The 25237-nt window shown below is 51.5% G+C and overlaps 1 protein-coding gene across 1 annotated transcript in view; it reads right to left on the minus strand.

Annotated features, from left to right (window-relative positions):
* Window positions 1-25237, minus strand: part of LOC100120884 (UPF0489 protein C5orf22 homolog) — a 178310-nt gene that overhangs the window by 102814 nt on the left and 50259 nt on the right. The window contains exons 4-5 of the mRNA XM_001604426.6: window positions 13852-13978; window positions 832-1026 (exon numbers count right to left, since the gene is read on the minus strand). Of these exons, the coding sequence (XP_001604476.1) occupies window positions 832-1026; window positions 13852-13978 (322 nt within the window). The remainder of the gene's footprint in view (window positions 1-831; window positions 1027-13851; window positions 13979-25237) is intronic.

The raw sequence follows: 25237 nt of genomic DNA on the forward strand, positions 1-25237 counted from the left end.
GGGAAACAATGGACCGTGCCATTATGTCCGCTCTCGAGCGCGCGTAGAGTCCTTCTGTGCGCCGCGGCCGCGAGCCCTCTCTGTCTATTATATATAGTATAGCGGAGCCACATTGTGTATTATCCGGTGGCCTGTGTGTGTACCGCGAGGCGCGACCTCGAGCGAGAGGGGAGAAAAAATAGCGTATTCCCCGTACCGTCTACACCTAATTATTCGCTAATCTTCGCAGCGCCTTGAGTTTCGCTCTTTAAATGAGGCGTGCACGCCGCCGATGAGGGATCGAGAGAGTCCGATTGGGCAATAAAGCGAGAAAGGCACGTGCCGGCACTTGATGTCACTCGGAAGATGATTAAGCTCTCGCAAAGATATGCAAATTAAGCGGCGGCGCTCTATTTCTGTTTCTGTATAGCCCGAGCGTGCGCGCAGCTCACGCGCCGGCCGGTATATAAATAATGACCCTAGACGATTCTCGTGTTCTTTCTCTCCCTCCTCTCGGCGAGACACACTCGACAGAGAATACACCGGGGGGATCAGAGAGACGCCGCTGATTTCTTAATAGAATGCCGCCAGGTAATTAACGCCGTCACGCCGATCGCCCGCCTCTCTTCCCTCTTCTCTCTCTATCTCTCTCTCTCTCTCTCTTTTCTCTGTCCCCTTGTTGTAGCTCTTATTAAGTAATTATTAATGACACGCGATCTAGTGTGGAAGAGAGTCGGCGCCTATTACCACCACCAGCCGCACTTCAGCCAGCTATATATATATACCGTGGCGTAGTATACTACCGACTGTGCTCCATTGAAAAGTTAATGCCTCTCTCTGCGAGTGACTCACCTCAGGATCGCTCGATGACGGCCGGTTGAATGAGTACAGCTGGGCGAGCTTCTCGTAGAGGTTCGCGCGCTCGTAGAGAGTGCGGAAGGGATTCTTCGTGCTGAAAAAGTCCAGGTCGATGTCCAGCACGTAGGCCATGTCCTTCTCCGGCAGGTACTGTCGCAGTATCGACGCGATCGATCCAAAGTCGTCGCTCTGAAAGTAAAACGAGGATATCGATCAGGAGTTTTTCAACAACAGGAAGCCTACCGGTTTCCCCGCATAGCTAAGCTCTCGGTGTGTGTGTGTATGTGTCATAGAGAGGAGAGATTAGTCAATAGCGCTCGTAGGAACGATTAGGCGTGCAAAAACGATGATTCCAGGATGTTGCAAAGTATATTCCGCCGGCGCAAAAGGATAGAGAACAGAGCTGCGCACAAAGCGGAGCCGGAGGGATATTACTCTTTCGGCTGCGCGAGCCCGTACACAGCGTATACAGTATACCCTTTTCGAGGTGGCGGCGTTTACATTATGCACAGCTAAACACAGAAGAAGACGACGAGCTGCGCGCGCGAGAAAGGAGAAAGGCGCGGGGACAAAAGATGCTGGAGGCCTAAGCGACGCGACGACGACAAATGAAAAGCAGCAGCAGCAGCAGTGCTAGACAAACTGGCACAATGGCGCCCGAGAGCTTTTTTTCAAATTCACGGCAATAATGAGCGCAAAAGCGATTAAGCGCTGCGCGTACATCTCTCTCGCAGACGCTTTTTTCTGCGTATGCAGCGCGAGGACGTGATTAACGAAGAGTCTCGCTTCTCTCTCTCTCTCTCTCTCTCTCTCTCTCTCTCTCGAACAATGTTTTCAGAATAACGCGCCGCGCGGAGCGAGTCGTTCTTTCTTTCGTCGCGCGAGTCGTTTTTCTTCGAAAAAGAGAGGTTCGTTCATTATGACGCGATTAAGCCGCGTGACGAAAGCGCATTGTCTCGCGACCGGAGAATCGAGACAAAAGCTTGTTGCGCTTCTAAACAAGTTGTTAAAATGGATATTACCTCGCGCTGCTGTATATCATTTCGATAATTATTGCGCGAGAGAGACAAAAAGAAAACTGTCTTGTTCTATACATAGTTATTTTAGTCTCCCAGAATTTTATATACGAAAATCGTGTGTCATTGTACGCCGCTCTAGACGAAAAAGTGCTTAGGTATTATAAGTCACCGTCACGGGTCGACTCCCATTCCGTGTAGCGCAGTGTAGAGCCGCATTTAAATACCGCGCGATTAGCATAGCCGCGACCGTTCTCGAGTCGAGGATGATGAAAAATCCACGCTGATGGATTTTGACAAAAGACGAATAATAATCGCGCAGCCGTGTGAGTGTCTCTCTTGTATATCAGTTGAATATTACGGGAATCGAGGCGAGCATTGTGTGTATCCGGATAAAAGAGCTCGAAAGTGCGTCGTCTTAATTAGAAGTGTCGCGCGCGAGCATTGTGGCGAGAGCAGCGAACAGCAGATGCGAAGCCTCGATCGAAGCTTTGTTATATACGCGCCGGAGAGTAGGGGGACGACACGTGGCGTGTATACAATAATTAAAAAACAATGCATCCGCGACTGCATGCAGAAATCTCGCCTCTGCGCGCAGATGTCGCTCTCGCGGCTCAATTGAAGCATCTCGTATTTTTTCAAAGAGCAATTCGCTCTAGCGCGTATACAGCCAAGTGTACGACGACGACGGGCCGACGCTGTACAGCACATCAGTATGCGAGTTCGGCGTAGGCGCATCCGGTCGCGCGCGCGCGCGCGCGCGAGAGAGAGAGAGAGAGAGAGAGAGAGAGAGCAAGACACACACGTTGCATTATTTATCGCATCATTCGCGGCTGTCAATGCCAAGCCGTCAGCCCGGATAACGTATATATAATATTACACGCCGCGTGGTGCGAATAATATTTCTCGGGATTTTGAAATCGTTGCGGCGCACAGTATATACGTACACGGTGCGAGCTGGCTGAAGGACACGATTGAAGAGATAAACAATGTAATTTGTACGTCAGGTCAAAGGATCGAGATGATGACGGTGCCGCTGCTGCTGCGTGTAAACATCGCGCGAAATTGCCACAATTGGAGCGAAATTTCACAAGCGTTCGTACATTACCTCGAGTATTAACATCTCTGGCGAGAGCTGCAGGAGCGGAGATGGACGTATAGAAGCCAAGAGAGATGGAGAGGGAGAATTTTTAAACGGGTGCGTTACTGCCAATTACCAGCGGCGATTCAAATGAGTCACTCGCGCCGAGTTAAAAATAATCGAGCACTATTGCCCGCAATTAATGTCAATGCGTAATCGAATAAAGCCTATTCAACAGTTTGCACTTTACTCTGCGGCTGGCTATTAATGTCTCTCTCTCTCTCCCTCCCATTTCCATATAAATACGTCTTCTGAAAAAGATCGACGTGTAATTAATTGATTGCCGACGATCGAGTTTCTATCGTTGACTCGATTACACATCCGAGTATTTTTCGCGATCGAAAAATAAACGCGCAGCGTCGCGAATAATAAAAGAAGAGAGAGAGAGAGAGGGATTATAAAGCAAATATCACTTATCCGCGCGAGCTCGCTGCGGCTTTATTATTCTTGTCATACGGCGTCGGCCGGCGTGTAATTGAAAATAAAAAAGCGACTTTAATGCAGAAAATTTTCTCAGAGAGGCTATATACACGAAGCTCTCAATTAGGATCGACCGTAAAAAAAAGACGTACAATTTCGCGCCCAAGCAGCGGCAGCGCGCCATTCATTTTCGCACTTGAACCGCCGCCGCCGTGACTCGCCTCCACCTCCTTGCGGCTCTCTCTCTCTCTCTCTCTCTCTCTCGCTCGCTCTCGCCGGAAGTACGTTTAAGGGTCGAGAGATCGTTCATCCGTTCTCTCGCTCGGTAATTCGTTCGTGTAGCTCGACCTTGGAAAGTAAAGTTGCGGTAGCAGGAGCTCGAGTTCCCTTGAAATAAATTAATAAAGATAAGCTCGGCGCATCGCTCGCGGCGGCGGCGGCGGCGCAACGTGTACAGCATAGAATATCTTATATATATAGGGTCGCGCGCATACACACCATAATTGTCGGACAATTACCTCTGCGCCGCTGCCGCCGCCGTATATTAGTCGACTATTGTTTGGCTTACGCTGGCTTTTCTCTCTCTCTCTCTCCCTCTCTGCTGCAGTGCCGCTCCCCGCTATGCTTATTCTCGCGTGCGAGCGTATACGCGCTTGGAAATTCCAGAGATTCTTAGCGACTCGGGATCGCGAAAATTTCCGAACGAATAATAACCGCGAATATTAGAAGCGGTACACACAGCGCCGTGAACAATGGGCCTCTTTGATGCCGCGCAATGTGTGTGTTTCGTCCAGTGGCCTCTTTTTCTCCGGCAGCAGCAACATCGTGTAGCCCGGCGCTCTCGAGCTGAAGATGAGCTGCCGCGATAACGCGTATAAAAGCTGTATCTACATTGAGTTCGGACAGCCAGCACTTTATTCTCCCGCGGCTTACAAGTGTTTTCCATTTGTCGCTCTTTCTTCCGTTCGCAAGCGCCAGCGCGTCGATTAAAACAATTTTGCATCGACGAAGCCAACAACAACAACAATAACAACAACGAACGGAGAGCGTCACAGCTATGCGGGGGAGTCCTCGCGTGATCTCTCTCCGGCTGAATTACGATCGCCTCCCGAGATAAGGGGCGTCGAGCTCCCGTACTGCCGCCGCCGCTGGATGCTTGTTGCAAGTGCAGCAGAGAGAAAAAGAGGAGCCGAGCGAACAAGCGCAGCGTTATATAGAAGCCCGAGCGGGAATAAGAGCGGAGGCAGAGCTGAAAAAGTATTTAAGGAACTGAGCGAGCTGAGGACGTGTCGACTCTGTCCGGTAATCGACGGGCTCCTCTCGCGCGATCTCTCGGGGATCTCTCGTCGCGAGTGCAGGAAAAGTCGCCTCCTCGATTCCGAACGAGGCAACACGCGCTCGACGCCGGATCTTATCGAATTTCGAGAAATTCGACGACGACGACGACGACGACGACACCTCGCGATGCGAATTCGGTCTCGGGCGCTATTTAATTAAGTGTAATAGCTCTCGGTAGCTCCCGCATTGTGTGTCCGCCCTTTTAACGATCGGGCCTTATAGGCCGTCGTCGTGGCAATCTCAAAACGCCGAGCGATCGGCTGTACCCCCCCCCCCCCCCCCCGCTAACGATACTCGCCGGAGAGGAGCAACGGACTGTTCTCGGCAGCGCGCGCGCGCGCGCCAAAGGCTATCTTTATCGCGGGGCAATTAACTAATTCCGCGAGCCGTTTCCCCATCGCAGTGCGAGAGCTAGCATAAGAGCCAAGATTAAGCCCCGCGAACTGTGGAATGCGTTTATTGCGCGTCGAAAAATCTAGCGGCGCTCTATCTAAAAGACGCGAGTTATTGTTGTTATCGTTGCTTGAAAGTGCGCCGGGCGGCGGGCACACGCAAGGGGGAGAGAGAAAAAAGGTGGACGCGCAGCGAGTTACGGGGCAGCGGTGTGTAATTGCTATTTATGTCTCATTGCAGTCTTCGGCTCAGCGCGGAGAGCCGTATACGACAAAGAGCGAGCCGCTCTCGCGCTTACCGTTTAAAGCCTTTCAAAGAACGACGGCTGCCCATGCGCGTAGCCATATAGCGGCGCGCTGCAAGAAGCGAGGAAGAAGCGAGAGAGAGAGAGAGAGAGAGAGAGAGAGAGAGAGGCCAAGGTGGAAAACAACTACTTTAAATTATTTATTATACAATACTAAAAGTCTGCCTCGGCCATTACGCAAAACATAAGTCTTTCAAGGACACGAGCAAATTGAAGCGCTCGCGGGCTCGAACAATACACATTATTATCGTCGTCCTTTTTTTTCTCTCCCTCTACCTCGTATACTCTTCCAGTCGCCGCTTTTTGCTTATACGCGCGAAGCGGGATCAATTTGCATCGCGCGAGAGCCTTCTGCTGCCATATACCAACGCGTATATCATAATTGTTAACTTTTTCCCCGCTCGGAATTCCTGCGCGTTTTCCCCGAGAAAATAGCGGCGACCCAGTTCGGATATATCCGACGCATTACGTTTACGTTTATACGCTCTAGCTCTAGCTCTCCTATATAAATATGCCGCACGTACGACAAAGCTGCGCTGCTGCAGCGCGGTGCAGTCGAGGGAAAAACACTTTCGTTTCGCTTTTCGCAACGCCGTTCTAAATCGTGATTTCCCAAAGGTTTTAAAAGAGCGCGAGCCAGAGCGAGAGCGAGACAAGTAAGTGGAAGGTTTCAGCGCTCAGGCTGTGTACAGCGAGCTCTCTTGTATGGCTTTTAATGGCAGCGGCGCGGCGCAGCGCAGCGTTTTTGCCTCTGCTGCACCGCCGCGCGTCTAGAATGTCGCGATAGACTTGAATTCCCGTTTTTTTTTTCAGCGCCGCATACGCGACGACGGAGAGTTTATCGACTTGGCTGCACTGCCCTCTCTCTCTCTCTCTCTCTCTCTCTCTCTCTCTCTCTCTCTCTCTCTCTCTCTCTCTCTCTCTCTCTCTCTCTCGAAAACACAAACACTTGAATCGCTTGTACACATTCACTCAAACGCACACACACACGCCTGTACACACTCACACACTCTCGCTTGACCCATCTTCACATTATCATACTTTCACAATACACATTTTTGCTGTACTACTATTGCTGCTGTATACAATTTATCGTACAACATATTGTACGTCAAATAAATCTAATAAATCTAAATCTAAATCTCTCTCTCTCTCTCTCTCTCTCTCTCTCTCTCTCTCTCTCTCTCTCTCTCTCTCTCTCTCTCTGTCTAAATACACGCGCTGCGCGAGTTGCAATCAGCACTCTCTCTCTCTCGATCGTAATTTTATTACAAACTTCAGCGAGCTCTTAAGTTCGCAGTTATGTATAGATAGCGACGCGCGGGGGCGGAAAACTTTCGCCGTGCGCTTAAAGGAAAATTCAATCCCCGCTGAATTTAATAAGGGCGTCACGATCGGATTTTTATTACCGGCGCGTTGCAGCGAGCGAGCGAGAGAGAGAGAGAGAGAGAGAGAGAGAGCTTATTTATCGATAGAATTAAGAAGCGCCGCGCTTCCGGACGCTTACGCGCGGCCCGCTGATAATACATTTAATACGCGCGACAAATTTTTCATCGACTCTGTGAGAAAGTCGCCGCTGTTTTTACCCGTCTCCCAATCGAGCTGCTCTGCGTCTACGCGGTGAATTATTGCCGAGGACGAAAACGGAAGCTGCAGTGTATAAAAGCTGGGGGACAGAGCGACAACGCCTCTCGTTATCCATCGCGCACTACGCCGATCGATCCTTCGATTATTCGGACGGCAAAAGTGAGCAAAACTGCGCGGACATCCATTTTCAGATCTGTATCTGGAGGAACACACAATCGGGTAGCTTCCGCGCGCGCTCGCTGTATCCGCAATTACCGGCTTGTACGCCGGCCCACGCGAGATCGAGAGGAGGCCCGTGAGAACTTGTCAACCGCATCCTTGTTTATAACTAATGCAAAATCTGCAGCGCGAAGAAAGAAGAGCTCATTCGCAGTCGCGGCGACAAGGTGTGCGATTGGTCATCCGCTCCGCGGTCTAACAGAGACGTGCAGCGCGCTCTCAATTAGCATACAATGCTCTCGTGTTTATTAGAGACTCTGACTCGTCCACTTTGGCCGCGCTGTCTCGATAAGTGCACGACGCGTGTACAATACGTCTGCTAACCGCGAAATATAATTTCAGCCGCTAGAGAAGAGCCTTCGCGAGTGTCCGGGTTTGGTATAATCCGCGGCGTACAGCCGATTATTGACAAAGCCGAATGCGGCGAGCGCATTCGAATTCCAAGGCTTGATGACTTTTCTCTCTCTCTCTCTCTCTCTCTCTCCGCACCTGCGCGCAAGAAGCCCACATACACGAGAGTATAAGAACGCTGCGATAAGAAAGCCTCGTTTTCCCACACGCGGCACGTGTGAAAGGCCAATTCCTCCCCGCTCGCGCGGGAAAGCTTTTATTGGCTTGCGGACTGGGACTTTTTCCCCCTTCGGGCAGTGAATGCTGCCGCCGCGCGGAGATATTTTCGCCCGAGCGGCGCGCCAAAGGATCTCTCTCTCTCTCTCTCTCTCTCTCTCTCTCTCTTGCGGCATAGAAAAAGGCCTCGCTATAATTCTCTCGCGGCCGCGGCTATCGGCTCGGGGTATCGCGCGCCGGGAATGACAGGGGAGAAAGGCCTCTATATCTCGCGCGCAGAATTTGTTAATGTGTCGCCGCATCTTTCCAACGCGAGAGCCCTGTGTGTTATACGAGCGAAAGTCCCGGCGCTGCATTATCGTGTAACGTATACTGTCCGAATATAAGCTTGGAAAATTGCAGTCACGTGCCGCTGCAGAGAGAAGCGCTATGCGGAAGAGAAAATATCGATGATTATCACCGCGCGCGGAGGAACGACACGAGCAGCGCATATATACACATATCCGTCGCCGCTGCTGCTGCTGCTGCACCTATGTTCCCGACTAGGCAGCTGTTTGTCGTGGAGACGAGGTGTGGCTGTAGACACAGTCGCCGAGGGTAGGGCTGTATTACCGCTCTCTCGCGGCAGAAGAGAGTTTTTTCGCAGATTCCGCATAATACAGAGAGAGAGAGAGAGAGAGAGAGAGAGAGAGAGAGAGAGAGAGAGCTGCGAGGGCTCCGTATATGCGTGTACAGCAGCGTCTGGCTGTCGTCCAAGCCGAAAAGTCGGGTTTACCTAAGCTACCGATCCTATTTCCGTAGACGCGCATCTCAGCGGGTCGGCGACCTCCCCCCTGCAACGAATCGCGGCCGTATTATTCCCCCAGGCCTAAAAATACACACTCCCGGCCTGCGCACTCGACCCTTTCGTTTGTTTCGTGTGCGCGCAGCCCTTCTCGCTTCTTCCTCTCCTCTTCCTCTCCTCCGGCTTCTTCCTCGCGCGTATATTACATCGAGAGAGAGAGAGAGAGAGAGAGAGAGAGAGAGAGAGAGAGAAGCTCGCGCACGCACGAGGCGACTATTTTTACTGCTTGGACTCGGCGATATTTCGCATCGCTCGCTCGCATTTCTCAGAGCATTTAATGATCGGCTAAACGCGCGCATCGCCATATTCTCTCCTTCTCCGAGCGCGCACTCTCTCTCTCTCTCTCTCTCTCTCTCTCTCTCTCTCTCTCTCTCGCGAGTGCAGATATTTTAATGGTGTCGTTAGTTAAGTTTAACTGCCGCCGTCGCCGCCGCCGCCGCCGTTGCTCCGTGGCGCCAAGGCATTCGATTCGGCCGTATTATGGGACGCTGCTGCTGGTAGCTGCTGCATTTTTCACTCCGGGTGAACTTTTACGGGCCAATTTCAAAGCGACGACCTACGCAGAGTTGCTCGCAATAGTTATGCGATCGCTTATTCGGCTCTCGAGCGTTATACTGTACGTGTATCCGCATCCATATAGTATGGAGCACTACTAAATCGAGAGAGCAATAGCGAGCTAGTGAAAGTCTGCCCAAGTGCAGCGCGCTGCATTCCGGCGCGCATTTCTTCACCGATATTGCCGCACCGAGAGAGTGAGATAGAACTGGGTCAACTGTGCCAGGCAGTTGTTCGCTGCTGCAGTTGTTGCACCACTATACGCTCCTAGAGCGCTGCAGCTGCATTGAATAATGCAAATCTTGCGGATATAGCACATTTTCAGCGCGTCCGAATGAAAAAATTAAGCCGCGAGTGTACGAGAGAGCGAGCTGATGAGAAGAAGAAGCGGCGGAGAGAAGCTGCAGAACCTGCAAAACCAGCACCGACGCTGTTGCATCTGCGCCGGCTGCCTGGCGCCGCGAGCAGAGAGAGAGAGAGAGAGAGAGAGAGACGAGAGAGAAGAGAGAAGAGCATCTCTCTCGCGGCGCTGCAGCGGCGTAAGCTCCGATAATTCTCGACTCTCGGCGGCCCGCGCGGATCATCGCTGTACACGGTGCGCAAAGAAGGCGTGGGCCTCCCGGGGCCAGGTTGCGCTCTTAACACGTCGTTTCCCCGCTCCAGCTCCGCTTAATGAACGAGCATCGCATTATAAGCGCATAATTCTCTCTCTCTCTCCTCTCTTTCCGCGATCGATGCGCTTTCGACACACGATCTCGCCGAGAGAGCTCACTCGCTTTGAGAACTTTATTCGATCCCGCGCGATGCATCGCTCCGAGGCTTATTCCTCGAAATTATCGCTGCGCGTGGCGAATCATCGAAGATTGAGATGCATGACGTTTCGGAAAATCTTGATGAGCCGATCCTTTCATGACGCGCCGCGCAGGGCTCAAAAATTACGCGATGGCTATCGTTTCGATGCATCTTTCCCTCTGGATGGAACCGTACGTAAATTACTATACAATACTCCGAGTGTGTAAACAGCGAGTCGTCGTAAATCGCGAATTTTCGAGTCGAAATCGAAAATCGAGTGCATCGTCGTGTACCGTGAAAAAGCTCGCCCGATCGCGGGAGAAAAGGAAGACGATGAGCGTATATATACAGGAGAGAGAGAGAGAGAGCCACGCCCCCGGCCGCGCAATATAACGCCGCCGTAGCTGCGATTGCGCGCATGATATTATTAAATTCGTCACGCATTGTCGAATCCTACAGCGAAGAATTTATCGATGCGCGAGATTCCCTCACAGCGCGCGCCAGCTATTCAGCGCGATATTTACGAGCTTATCGGGATTAGCTTGTATATACACCGAGAGAAGCTTTTATGCACATACGAAAAAGTTTGGCTCGCTTCTTCTAATTCCGCCGAATTAGCCTCAATCAATAATCGCTAGTCGAGGCTTGTGGCATTACGCTGCACATATCGCTCGCAGAAGAGAGAGAGAGAGAGAGAGAGAGAGAGCGATGCTTACTCTGTGCAGCACTTTATAGCTGCTTCTCGAGCGAATGAAACCGATCGAATCTCTGCGCCGCACACAATATCGATTAATCTTGTATTGATGATTATTGCGAATTTTTCCCGGCCGCGCCGAGTATACCCAGGCGAGTATCATTCATCATCCCGACGACGTTTTTGCGGGAGCGAGAGTAGATCACTCTCTCGAGTATAATGCACGCGCGGCGTTGCAAATTGACGAAAAATCCAGTCCATCGCCGCGAGATAAGAACTTTATGGAATCAGCATTGTACGCGCCGCTCGGGAAAGCGCTAATTAACTCTCCAGCCTGCGTATAATGATTAGGCCTCTTTTAATATAAAAGCGTTACTTACACCGCAAGCGCAGCTCTCTAATTCATTACTCTACCCGCGCTGACGTGCGAACATTCCGTTTTTGATTGATCTTCGAAAATCCGCGCGGCTCGGATTCTCTTCTCACGAAAATAACTTGGCCGCGGATATTAATACACGCGGTAATGCAGCGCAGTAAACTGATTAAGCAGCGACGATCGGTTTTATACGTACATGTGTATCGATAATTAAGCTTCTGCTGCCGGCGTGCGCGGCCAATTTGAATTTAAATGCGAGCGAATTCGCGTTTACGCTGCGGTCAGCGTAGGGGGAAAGGGAAAAGCGAGGAGGAAAGAACAACACGAGGAAAAATTACGCGGCTTCGCGAATGATACGGATAATGGAACGAGAGAGCCGATCGAAGTGGGCATTTAAGGAACGAATGGAAATTACGCTGCATGCACCGGCCGGTCTGGCGAGTCTCTCCGTCGAACAACATATTTATAATAGCGTACACGCGCATATACGGGAGCCGGTTCAACAGCCCGCATTACACTGCCTACTGCACCCTACTGGCGAACTTTTATCGAAAACTCGACGACACGCGCGCTCGCGCATCGTCGCTCGGTCTCTATACTCCAGCTTTTAATTGCCTCCACAGTGCGCCGGCGAGAATGACAAAATTACGTAGGTGTTACGCGGAGAAATTGCCTCAGCGCGCGCGAGTTCTGAAATTAATGCGCTAGGATTTTTCCCTCCTCGTCGCCGCGGCATAACGCGCTCGCTCCGCTGCTGCAGCGCTTAGCTCTCGCTCGCTCTCGCGCACACACGAGAGCGGAATGCTTCAACCGGTTTTACCGCGCGCGGCGGGCTCTCTTGTAATAAATTGCTTTGGCTACGCACGTTTCTTCCTTTTTTTTTTCTGCGCGCAGCGGCCGCGCTCGTTTTTTATTCTTTCGCCGCGGAGCTCGAAAAATTTACGCTTAAATTATAGCAAAACAGCGCTTACCCGCGCGATACCATCGGCCGCTTTGTTTATTTGTCCGAGTCAGCGGGAGTAATAATTGTAAACCGTTCGCGCGCGCGCGCGCGAATGGAAAAAGAGCGGCGGCCCATTTGTCAGTGTTCGTCGGATTGCATCAACGATCTATGATAGATACCTGCGCGCGAGTTGCACATCAGATGTATTTTTGACGATGATGAGGACAAAGAGTGTATGTACGTACATGCAGCCGCCGCCGGTGAAAGGTCTCGCTTGGATATGTGCTGTGCACAGCCTTGCGTAACACACTATACACGAGTAGACGTCGCTTGCGGAGATCGAGGCGCGTGCGAGTGTAAAGAGGAAATTTAGATATATTGTATTAATAACCGAGTGCGGTGGCGCAGAGGAAACAAATAATTCAGCAGTCGCATCCGGGAGTCGCGATAAAATTAACCGCGAGAGACGGCCGCTGAATAATTTACGGCCGAAGCATACACAGCTCTCGCGTTATATAGAGTAATCCGCGCGGCCGCGATCGATAAGTACAAGCATGTTAATTAAGAGGGATCCCGCTCGCGCGATAGCCCTTGAATTAATGGTCATCGCTAGCAGCCTCTGTGTATCGGGATATGCGCTGAATCATTTGGCGGTGTTTGTGAGCCGCGAGGAAGCGGATTAGAAGGCCGACGACAACGCCGCGTATAAGTGTCCCTAACGAGCGCAAGTCTCTATTATTTCGAGTATGTTAATTCGCCGCGTCGATGACAGGAAACTAAGCTCCTCCGCGAGTTATTGATACAAGAGAGTCGCTTGTTTTTGAAAGTTTAGGCCTATGCGCGTATAATATAAACAGCGAGATTAGCGGCCTCATAAATCGCATAAACGTCATTCCGCGGATCCCAGATAGGTAATGAGCCGTGCGAGAACTAGATCTCTGTGTGCGCGTGACGCGAACATTATTACACTCACACAGGCACACTCGATCTCGCTCTCACCTGCTCCGAAATTCTCTCCCTCGTGCAGCACACGCGAAACTGGTTAGCACGTATTGGCCAATAGTCGATGTTTTCCATCAGCGTAGCCCACGCGCTTTGCGAAATTAGAAAAGCCGATATTTCGCCTTTCTATATTTATGTGTATGCGAGCGGCGCAGGTGAAATAAGAGGATTTTCTCTCTCAGCCGCGTAGGCATATAGAATTTAATCTCGCAGCGGACTGCAGGCAAATAGCGTTTCGCCTCTACGCGGCGAGAGATGCTTTATGAAAATCATAAATCGCCGGGCACTTACGATTCCAATCGAAAATATATACGTATAAGCATGGCTCGTTCCCCCCGCCGTATAGAGTGCATGAATCAGCCTCGCGCGCGAGTGTGGGCTCGTTATTAATCGCGCGCGGTCGAAGGAGAGAAAAAAGAAAGCCGCTGCTGCTTCCCGTCTAATTAGCGGCCCGATAATTGAATCGGAAAAATTCGACGGTTCAATCCGCTTATAATTGCAGCAGAGCCCCAACGGGATAACAGCAGCGGCCTTTGTGCGTAGCGTTATCGTGTATATATATACCGCACACGACGCCGCCGTCGCCGTTATATATACATCGGGAGCGAAGCGAGTTCAAGGAAAGGAAACTCTTGAAATATTCAATCGGACGCGAGGGCAATATGGATCGATCGCTCTCGCGGGCGCGTTTATTTAGCGGCCTGGATTATTCATGTCGGCCCGTCAAAATTTCATGCCCTTCGATTCCTCGCGCCGGGACTGCTGATATTTATGAGCATCAGCGAGAATGCTGTATATACAAGTGAATTAGCGTCTGGCTTACCTCGGTCGGATCCGTCACGAATTTCCCGACGGTGATCACGCGCAGCGTCACCTCGCGCGTGTTCTCCAGCTCCTCCGGCAGGCAGTAGAGCGCCTCGCTGACGAAGTACGGCTCCGGACAGGTGAGCCTGGAAAAATGCCAATCATATACATACATGTCCGCCAGTGTGATATCGAACCGCAGCGCATCCAAGGGCTCGTAAAACGCGAGTCCGTCTAATGGCCCTCGTAAAATCGAGAATAAATACGTAAATCACCGATGCTAATTAGCCTGACCGGCTCGTGTCGCGGCCGGGCTCTCGGGTCGTTGCTGCTACGCCGCGAACTGGTTTATGCTCGCGCGTACAAATTTAAACCGCTCGCAGGCTGCAGCAACGAGAGATGCCCGTAAACGCGGTGCAGCTCGCTCGCAAAAATCCAAAGTTCATCGCGAAGAAATCGAAATCGGAGAAACCCCCTCCGCCCCCCCTCTCTCGGCCGCGGCTATTCGTGCGTGTCCGCGATTCAATTGCGAGCGGCTTCTTCTTCTGCGGAGAGAAGCGGCCGACTACTTTTTACAAGCTTGAGAGAGAGAGAGAGACGCATGCAGCGGTACAGCAGCTTCTTGCGCCGCGTGCAGCGACTGGTTCTCTCTCTCTCTCTCTGTTCTTGCGTCCCATACTTGGACGCCGCTAACTGAGCGTGGCGAATAAGAATTCTATTCCCTTCTTCGACTGAGAGAAAAGCCGCCGCTTCTTCGAAACTATAGCTGCGTACGCGTGTGTATCGTCCGCGTATAAGGTACATGAAGAAATTCCGCGGAATCGATTCTACGCACCCATTTAGCTTCTGTGTGTAACACGTACGGCGGTATTGTTAATTGTCAAAGCTCTCTCTCTCTCTCTCTCTCTCTCTCTCTCTCTGCGGCGCACACGCGAGAGAGTAGCACCTGCGCGTAATGAAATCAATTTGCCAAATGGACGCCGCCGCCGCCGCCGTCGAAAGGCCGCACCCTCGCGCGATGACTCGTCCGAAATAAAAAAGCCGAGAGCGAGGAAAGAGTTGCGTGGGTAATAATGCACGAATATTCCTAGGGCTATTATGCAGCCACAGCCAGTCAGTCAGTCAGTCAGTCAGTCAGTGGTGTATATACTGTTCGATCGAAGCCCACTCTAGCGTGCGTCTAGGCTCCTATTCTTCCTCGCGCGGAGCGTTTATCTTTTAATTGATCGTAATTGCTCCTTTTCAATGCGGAGGATTAGGTTGTAGTGGAAAAGAATCGCTTGTAGAACACGTGCGGCTACAAATGAGCGCGAGAGAAATGGGCGAGGTCGAAACTCGTATCTCGCTTATTTACGTAAAAGCCTATGGCGCGGGCGGGATTACGCAACGGTACAGGCAAGTTCAAACCCAAGGAGATCGCTCGCTGATTCCCGCTCATTTTCTACTCATTAATTCGGCTCTCTCTCTCTCTCTCTCTCTCTCTCTCTCTCTCTGTGTTTTCACAATGTCGCGCGCTCGCATAATGCTGCGGAGAGAAAGAGCCGCTGGATTAAAAGAAGGAATATACAAGAGGAGGAAAAAAGCGGCGGTGTGTCTTACATTTTTTAAACGTCACGCGAAGCACAGGCTCGTCTCTCAGAGCTCGGGGAACGCCCGCGGCGTCTAAATTGTACTTTTGTCTCGGGGGTTGCACAGAGAGAGGATAAGAGAGATCGTCGAGGGGGGAATGAAAAACGCATCGTCATTTTTCGAAGAAAGCGCCCAAGAACACGAGCGCAAGAGAGAGAGAGTACAAGGATCCTTAAAAGGATCCTTATTTGTTTGGACAAAAGTAGTCTGGAGAGCGATGCTTGCGCATACATCGCAGACGGCTGTAAAACGGTCCATCGCGCCGGCGTCGAGTATTATAACGAGAGTGAAAAGTATTTCGCTGCGTGCGCGCGTCGCACGCGATATTCCACGCGAGCACGCTATATATACATATATACGTGCGTATAATGGGATACGGTAATGCAACATGATTGCAGTCCGTTTCACGGTGCATTACGCGGAAAAACGCCGGCTTTTTCGAGCCCGACATACGGCAGAAAAAAAGTACACACACACACAGCTGAGAGAGACTCTATTTCTCTTTATGTGGAAGAGCAGTTCACGGGGTCATTAACAGCGCGTGTATGGTGTATATATATATATATTCGAATGCGAAAAACGCTCGCGGAGAGGACACACGGCATCGCGACTAACGAGAAGCTGCGCCGAGAGTTACGATGTCGTTGCGGATCTGCAGTCGTCGTTCCATTTACCTCGACGATATCGCGCCGGGATCGGCCACGCCGGTCCTTTCCAGCAGCGACTCACGAGAGAAAGAGAGGACGAATTAGCACGCGATCGAACCGCCTCTCGCTCGCTGATCATCTCTGCAGCGCATTCGGAAGTGCAATCAAAGCTCCCTTTATGCGCAGCTCTGCGGGATTTGCAATTCAAAAAAGCCCGGTATATTATTAGAGTCAGCGATTTTCTACACGTATATTCTTTGATCGTTTTTTGCCCCCCCTTGCAAGGAGGAGTCATTTTTCATTAGAGAAACGTCGCGCCGGCGAAATATAAGCGAGTTTGCACGCATCCTTGCGCGAGCGGACAGCCGAGTGAGCAATATCTCCGTTGTGCGCAGTGTGTCTAATGTACAGGTATACATAGCAGGCGGGTATTGAGAGCGAGAGAGCAAGAGAGCGAGAGAGAGAGAGAGAGAGAGAGAGAGAGAGAAAAAAAAAGGGGGAGAGGAAGACGCGCGCGCGCGCGTGTATGAGAAAACTTGAGATATTAAAGTCGACGAAGTTGCCGGCTGACGTGTTTCGTATCCAAGTTTGCAGCTGCCGCGAATATTGCGCCGAAGAAATTCATTTTTCACGTTTTGCCTCCCCCGACTCGACTCGACTCGCTAGCATATATACACACACATATATATATATATACACACGCCTTTCTCTCTTTTCTCATTCGCCGCCGCCGTAGAGCTGCAGCCGCCTCCGCATTCGGATAGCGTACGCTCGCCTGTATACACTTATTATACGCGCGAACACCAGAGAGCGAGTGAGATAGCTACTGCTTCTCTTCTGCGCGGCGCTGCACCTTATCAGATTCCCCCGCCGCGGCTGTTGCATTCAAAGGGACGCGCGAGCCGCGCTGCAATTAAATTCATCCGCGCGCTGCAATTTCCCACGTCCGCGCCCGCGAGACACGTCTATATACGCGGGACACAATGCTCTATCCTGTGTGTATGCGTTGCTCTTCTTCGACGCCGCTGCAGCATATGCTCGCGAGGAGTAGTAAATCGTAAAGTCTGGAAAAATATGTGATGGTCGGTTGATATCGCACAGATATATCCGTTAATGGTCTAAATGAGCCCGTGGCGTATAGCGAGAGGAAGTAGCACCCAGCAGTAGTAACAGGCCAACGACATCGCTCGCAGCACACTATACGCAGCTATAACCGGATATACACGCAGCACACTGCCACCGTTTGCCTCCATCCTCTACCGACGGCCGTGTAAAACGTGTGCAGTGTATTCTACTCGTTCGTCTCGACGATGTTGGCTTTTCCGGATTTTTATTAATAATTCAGAAACCGGCACGTTTTCGGAGACTCGAAAAAAGGATCGAGAAAATAACAAAAGAGCCTCGCGTAAGTATAGGCGCGCGGCCGTATACACCTGCAATTACGCGGGACTCGTCTCTGTTTAGATTGCGACACGAAATTCAGCATATAGGAAGCGGCGGTTTTTTTTCTTCACGGTAATCATCGAGCGCATCCCGCAGACGCGCCGCCCGATGTTTTGCCGGGCATTGACACTACTCGCGCGCCCGTTACCAACTGTATACACGCGCAGGTATACACACACGGCGCATTATACACGCGTTACACACGCCCGTCTCTTTCTCCGTGCGTATAGCGTTATGTAGCTCTTTTCTTTCCATCAGCGCGTGTACAGCTAAGCCTGTGCACACGCGAGTTTCTCCTATTCACTGGCTTTCCGAGCGATTTTCTGGCCTTTGCGCTCGGCGAGTCTCGCGAAAAATAGCGCGGAAAATGCTTTCTCTCTGCGCGCAATGGATTTCGCGGATGAAAGCGTAGGATCGACCCCGTTCCTGTGCCATTTGCCCGATTAATCCTCTTTTTCTTTCTCGGCACGACTCGTTACGCGCGTGATTCTAAAAGAAGAGCAGGATCCGCGAGCTTGAGAGTCGGAAGCTCTACGTATGTCGGATAAATTGGCCGTTTCGCATGAATATTAAGAGAGAGAGAGAGAGAGAGAGAGAGAGAGAGAGAGAGAGAGAAGGTGCACCGCGAATATAGGCGAGCGCGGTTCGAGCATAACTATTCTCACGCCGCAGCGTATATAGTATACACGTACACATAGAGGCAAAAGGTTGTTGCGGGACAAGCAGCGCCAGCCAAGGAAGCCTGCGGCCGCGAGCGCGCAGCTAAGTATGCGCGCGCGCGCGTGTGTGTGTGTGTGTGTAGGTAGCTGGCGGCGAGTCTCTCTGCGCTATACTACTCCTTTCTCTCCCTCAGCCTCCCCCTCTGCTCTCTCTCTCTCTCTCTCTCTCTCTCTCTCACTCTCTCGGGAGAGCCGGGCCGGCTAATGAACACAAAACATGTCAACAGCCGTGGGAAGCTGGCTTTGCCGCAGCGTCGACCCTCTGCAGCAGCGCGGCACGAAATACCTATGCCGTCGACAAAAATTCCCTGCTCCTTCCTCGCGTCCCCGCGCACTCTTACACTCAAATCTGCTTATATTGACTTGACGAAACAGCAGCACAAGTCGAATTTAATTGGACTCGCAGCTGCCGCACTAGAACAAAGCTGCGAAACTTTTTCGCGTCCAACCTCCTTCTATAAGCGCCCGCATGCGGTGTAAAATTCTTCGGAGGAATACGCATCCGGCTGATGGTCGGCCATTCGTTCTCTCTGCCCACGTCGTCTATGCGCATACGCTTTTTGCGCGGGCTTTTCGACACTCGCGCGCGCGCGCCAATCGCAACAGATCTCTCTTGTCTGTGCAGCGAGTGTGTTGCAACGCGCCTTACTTACAGCCTTCCCACACGGCTTCTCTGTCTGTCTGCGCGATATTCTAACGATGCGTACGCGCGCGGGTATAAAAGGAGATGATTGCAGCGAGCCGTTGTTCTATCCCGATTCGCGAGAAATAGAAAAAAAAGATGGAAGAAAACGTTACGAGAGTAGAGTCGAGAGCCAATCTGATATTTTTCCGAGAAGCGTCATCAGGCCGCCGGCGCGGATCGTTTTCTGTCTGTCTGTCTCTCTCTCTCTCTCTCTCTCTGTGTGCAATGGCAAAACGCCGGGGATCACGTCATTCCCCTTAATGGCGAAGAAATCGAATTTCATGGAATTTCAAGGCGCCATTATACACCGAGGCTAATAAAGATCCCGTTGATGCGCCGTGACGCACTGCGCCGATGATAAATACGAGCTCCCATAAAACTCGGCCGCTCGCAGCTCTCGGCGCAGGACCTCATCATCGCATTAGACGCCTTTATAAATGTGTATCTCGCTCGAGAGCCCGGCGCAAAAACGTCCTCCTCCTCCTCCTCCTCCTCGCCGCCGTCCCTTATTCCTTTATATTCCCCAGCTGCCATATGCATTCCGCCGCCGCCGCCGGGCTGTCCGTCTTTATTCGCGAGCAACGAAGTAATTGAAAGGCCTGCGCGCGAGGAGGGAAACAGGCTTATCTCCACGTGCAGCTACGACGAGCCGTGTGTATCTCTTTCGAGCGTGCGGGGCTACCGCAGAGAGCCTATACTATTCCTTTTCCTTCGGTGTACGCGATTGGCAGAGCCGATAAGCCACCGCTGCTGCTGCTGCCCTTATTAGGAGAAGCCTACAAATGTACGACACGCGTGCGCTCTTCGATCTCTCCGTCGCGATTTCCGATGAAAACGTACGTACACGCGCGAGATTGGAAAATCCTTAGGTGAGAAGAGAAGACCGGCACATTGTCGAGCCTACTCGTAATGCGCGCGACGGCATTAGGAGAGGAGCGTTATATGAAGACGTACGACGCGCGGGAAAATGGCAAGGCGAGCCGATGTAACGGACGACGCTGGAGAGAAAGAGAGAGAGAGAGAGAAAATTGGCCCTCGGCCTCGCCTCCAGCCCAGTCTCTAGTATATAACGGTTCGTGCAACGGGTGTACAGGCTGCGCATACACGAAAGTAAAACGACTCGACTTGCAGCGCGCCCAACTACCTTTTCGTTTCAAAGCCATTACGTGCTTGCGCAGTATCGTTCTTTATGAGCGGATTGACGCTTATTGACGGGCCGTGCGCCGGCACAGCGGGGGGGAATTCTTTTTTCCATTCTCGCGAGCGACAACGTTCTAGGCGGTAAATGTATATAATAGAATTAACGAGCAAAAAGCCGAGAGAGTCTATTTATACATACGCGTATAATGTAGGCGCATCGCGACGAGTCCAGTTTCGAGTGGCAGCCATAAAGAACGTAACACGGTATGCAAATAAGAAATTATCTCGCTCTCGGGGATTTTGTCACCGATATCTCTCTCGCTCTCGGTGCGGTTTCGAGCTCGCCTACGCAGCCGCAGCACAGCAGCAGCGAAGAAGGAGGAGAGAGAGAGAGAGAGAGAGAGAGAGAGAGAGAGAGAGAGAAGAGGCCGAAGAGATAGAAACAATCGGTGAGAAACGAGCTGAACCAGATCGCGATAAAGCTACCTGCTTATATACTCTCGGCTGCAGCAGCGCTCGGTAGCGTGTGTCCGTGTCGCGTGCAGAGAGCTCGGACGATAAATATTCCGCGAGCGGTATCTAAATCAGCGTTTAGTACACACACAGCTTCTCTCTCTCTCTCTCTCTCTCTCTCTCTCGGCGCGATTTCGCCGCCTCTAATTAGCCCGCTTGCGCTTGCGCGCTTATGGAGCGTGTTTTCCTCGCTCGCATCTCTATACACTCGAAAGATAGACGTAGGTTATATACCGTGTGAGAAGATATCGGCGCTATTGTGTGAGAGGCTCGAGCGCGCGCGCGGCACGCCTTGCGCCAAGCGCGCATACATATGCGAATCACTCGATCACGAAGAGATCCCGCATATGCGGCAGCCGTTAAAGCCTCGCCGTTATACGTACCGCGAAGCTTGAATTCTCTGTCTCTCCACGGCGTATTTATAGCCGCCGCCAAAGGAGCGCTAGGTTTTAGCTCTCTCTCTCTCTCTCTCTCTCTCTCTCTCTGCAAGTTCGAGAGACAAAATGCGAAACGATCTCTTTCTCTCTACTGCGAGAGCGTATACGCTTTGCGTAAATTTTCCGTCTAATATGAATGAAAGCCACTCTCGGGTTAGACCACACGCGCGCGAGGGAAAGCTCGCACGTGTAAGCGCGCTGTAATAAACAATCGCGTTTTGCATAATCCCATACGTACATACACGATCGTTGCCTCCCTCTCTCGCTCATATGCGCAGAAGGATTAAAATTTGAAACGTCGGGCTACAAATCAGCCTTCGCTTATAAGCCATCGATGCGCCGCTGGTTGGAAACTGCTTGAAACGATTGGTTTTTCTCTTTCTCGAGAATGAGCGGACATAACTTATCGCTTTCTATATAATATACGCGATATATACTCGAATAGCAGGCTCTCTGTGTGTAAGCTATATCTCCTCGGACGTTTATTTTATTGCGCCAGCAGCAGCAGCAGCAGCAGCAGCGGGATAACTGCGCTCGCACACACAGGTTCATTTCCTCTCGAGCGAGCGGCGCTGCTGCACATAAGGAAACCGACTGATCGAGATAGAGAGCAGAGCTGACGGTAATACGGCCGATCGTTTGTTCGCAGCTCGATCGTCTCTCGATATACGTAAGATACGCGCGCGCAGGGAAAAGTCGAGCATCTCTCTCTCTCTCTCTCTCTGATAGTCGGCAATTATCATGGGCGAATCACTTAATCGCAGATGATATACCTCCGGGCAAATCCTGTCCCGCGCACGCATTACATGCGTTGGAAAAATCCATATCGAATACCGCGTAGATCCGCCGACTGCAGCAGCTGCGCGGCCTCATGTGCACGTATGTGTGTGTGTGTGTGTGTGTGAGAGAATAGCTCGCCACAGCAGCAGCAGCGAAAGACGGAGAGAATGTCGTTTCTAGTCGTGGCTCGCCGCCTCGTGACCCTCGACTCGCTGCTGTTTTTCTCCTTTCGCGAGCGTCGACCGCAGCAGCGCGCTGCAATAATCCGCTGCACACGTACACGCCATATAATACGGACGGCCTCGCTGCTATGCTGCAGTATCGATATTATCTGCATCGACGCAGTGAGAGAAAATCAGGCCTAGCTCATATTTACACATCGCAATCGAAAGCCACGACGAATAAACCGATTGACAGGAGTCCCTCACGCAGATACACACACACACACGCTCGTATGCGGTTTCGCGCGCTCAGCATTGCAGTAGGCAGTCGAGTGCGAAAGAACCGATTTCTCGCGGATTGAGTTATTAATCCGGCAGATTGCTGGGTGTATGCTTTTTCAGAAAATTTATTCACGACGCTCAGCGTGTGGCAATACAGGCGCGAGCGCGCGCCAACGCCCATTACGAAAGCCGGCAATGGTTAACCGAGTACTTCCACCTATGCCTATGGCTTTTCCACCTTGGCCGAATTCCGCCAAACGCCTACTTCCTGCCCTGCCTCTCTCGTGCGTTCGATACTCGGCGCGATTTTCAACTATAGGTATACCGAGCCGACACGAAAATTCAACGCTTCGCACGCATAACCTTATAATAATAACACAACAACGTATACAAGACGCTAGTTCTCACGTTATTCGCAGGCGCGACAATAGTCGAGCCACGACAATGTAGACGAGCTGCCTCGAAGGAAGTCCGCGCAGCAATAAAGGGCCGATATCGTGCAGAAGGAGAAAAAAGATAAACACGCGGACGCACGCGTATATGTATATAGATCAAGAGAGCCGCATCCGCCAGCGCGTATACGTGTACAATAGGTTTCCTCTGCTCGCAGCATTAGTGTTATTATTGGGCCAAATGCTTGGGCGAGCTCTCGAGCGCGCGCGGCATGGGAAACGAGTTGTTGTCTCTCTTTCATGCCGATTCGTGCTCCTTTTCAGAAAGCACGACCTCTGTCTCGATCGCATTGTTGCGACTCTCGAGATCGCGTAATGACCAGTTTGCCATTATGCAGCGACGACTCTTTAATCTTTTCGCTCCTCCGTAAACGGCCAATTCGCGCAGTCTGCATCGGTGCAGTAATGACAATAATAATAAGCTACTGCGCGATTTCGCCTCAGAAGCGATAGAAACGTATCCGCTGCAGTTGCGCCGAATTAAAGAAGGAGAAAAGGACGAGAGTTCCCAAACTCTCGGTATCCAGTTCTCTATACCTATATATAAAGTATTCGGTCAGGATCGCCGTGAGAGGTGGGGGGGGGGGGGGAGAGAAGGGGAGGAGAACGATAGGAATTCAAGGCGACAAGCGCTGCCGGCCAATTTTATCTGAAATAATGCTTCTCCTTAAACGCAGCGAGCGAACACCGGGAGCGGGAGCATTCCAGCCTCTCTCAGTCTCAGTCTCCCGAGCGCATGGCACGGCTCTATAGCCGGAAGTCTTATAATTTTCGATCAATATGCGCAACGACGTTGCGTGCTTTTTTGTCAACTACGCCCTCTTTTTGCGCCGCGTTATTATTGCAGCTCTCGCTCGCTCGACTTTTTATACCGTATACCTGCACTCTATCGAGTCAGTAAATTCGATCGCGAGCTGGAATTCCGGGGGCGAAAGTTTACGATATCGATATAACTCGTCCTTCTAAGCGGTAAAAAAGTCGACGGCAAGTTTTTCAGCGCTCCATCAATTTCGGACTCGCTAATTCGAATGGTGAAGCTTTCAACCGCTGTATAGCGGTGCGCGTAATGGTATTCCCGCTCGCGCGACTCTACTTCCGACAGCGGAACGCACTCGCTCGTTTCCGGTCTCTCAGTAGTATCGGCGGTGTCCGACCAGACGCGCTCGCTAATTTTTAAGAGAGGCACAGCCGGTATACAGACTCGCAGGTGCTGCTGGAAAAATGTCGCGCCCGATCGATATATATGTTTACACGCTGTGTACCTACGCGCAATCGCGTAATCTACCACGTCCTACTTTCCGCGCGGCGGCGATCCAATAAGCAATTTGAATAAGAGCCCTGGAGCAGTGGACACGAAAAGTTCCGAAGATTCCTCGCGGCTAATTGAATTAGCCCGTACGCGAGGGGGGGGGGAGGGGGTAGGGAGACGCACGCAGGGGTGTAATGACCTCGTCGTCGCGACGAATAATTCCCAGGGGCGCCGTAGACTATACACCGCCTCTCGACTGACCGTTCTCTCTCATTAGGTTAAAACAACTCGGCGGCTTATGACTTTTCACGCACGACCGAGACGCATAAACAATGTATAACCGTTCGTGTACGCGATCCAACTCTCCATATTTAACATATGAAGCGCGTACACGCCTGCGGAATGCAGTTGGCCATTAGGGCTACGGAGCTGAGAAATGAAGAAGGGAAGGGGCGGAGGGAGCTGCATTTTAAAGCAGCTTTCGGTCGCGGATCACGTCGCCGCGAGTGCGAATGAAATTTGCAGCGGGGACTCGATTCCTGCGGATAAAGTAGCAGGCCGGAAGTAGCCATGTACGGAAAACTCGGGAGAGAGCTCGGCGATCCGAATATAATGTCGCCTGAGCGCGCAAGCGCCGAGCCAGAGCCATATTAAGTAAACGCCTTTGCGGCTACGTGCCTAGCCTGTTGAAAAAAAGAGCCGCACTTGCTATGCGCGCGGAATATGCTCGCTCCCCTTAGGCTCCGATCCTTTATTCTTTTCGCGATCTTAGCCTCCTGAATCGGCTCTAATTCGAGTATGCGTAGTTCAGAGATTTCATTGGCGAATCCTATGGTTTTCAAATAAACGCTCGTCAGCTCAAACATTACTCCCGATGTTTACACACGCGAGTTTTAAGCCGCGGCTCTTCTCGAGCGAGCTCTCGCACCGCGATATGATTGATCACCTCGAAAAAATATGGCGGCACTTGTTCCATCCTGCACCGGTTCTTCTTCTCTCTTCCTCATTTGCATCGCTGCTGCAGCGCGCGGCGGCTGCAATAAAAGTAAAATATACACATAACCCGCCGGACGGCTCGTCGCTCCGATGCTTCAAGTTTATCGTAATTTTTGTTTTCCGCGGCTCGTCCCACGGCTTCTCCCCTTTCTCTCGCTCTCTCTCTTGAAGCGATGCGTCGAGTGATATATTATATCCAGGCCTCGCGAGCAATAACGTCCGATCATCAGGAAACATGTCCAGCATACGTATAGAGCGAGTAAGAGAGGGCG

This window comes from Nasonia vitripennis, chromosome 4 (assembly GCF_009193385.2).
Source record: "Nasonia vitripennis strain AsymCx chromosome 4, Nvit_psr_1.1, whole genome shotgun sequence".
Lineage (NCBI taxonomy): Eukaryota > Metazoa > Arthropoda > Insecta > Hymenoptera > Pteromalidae > Nasonia > Nasonia vitripennis.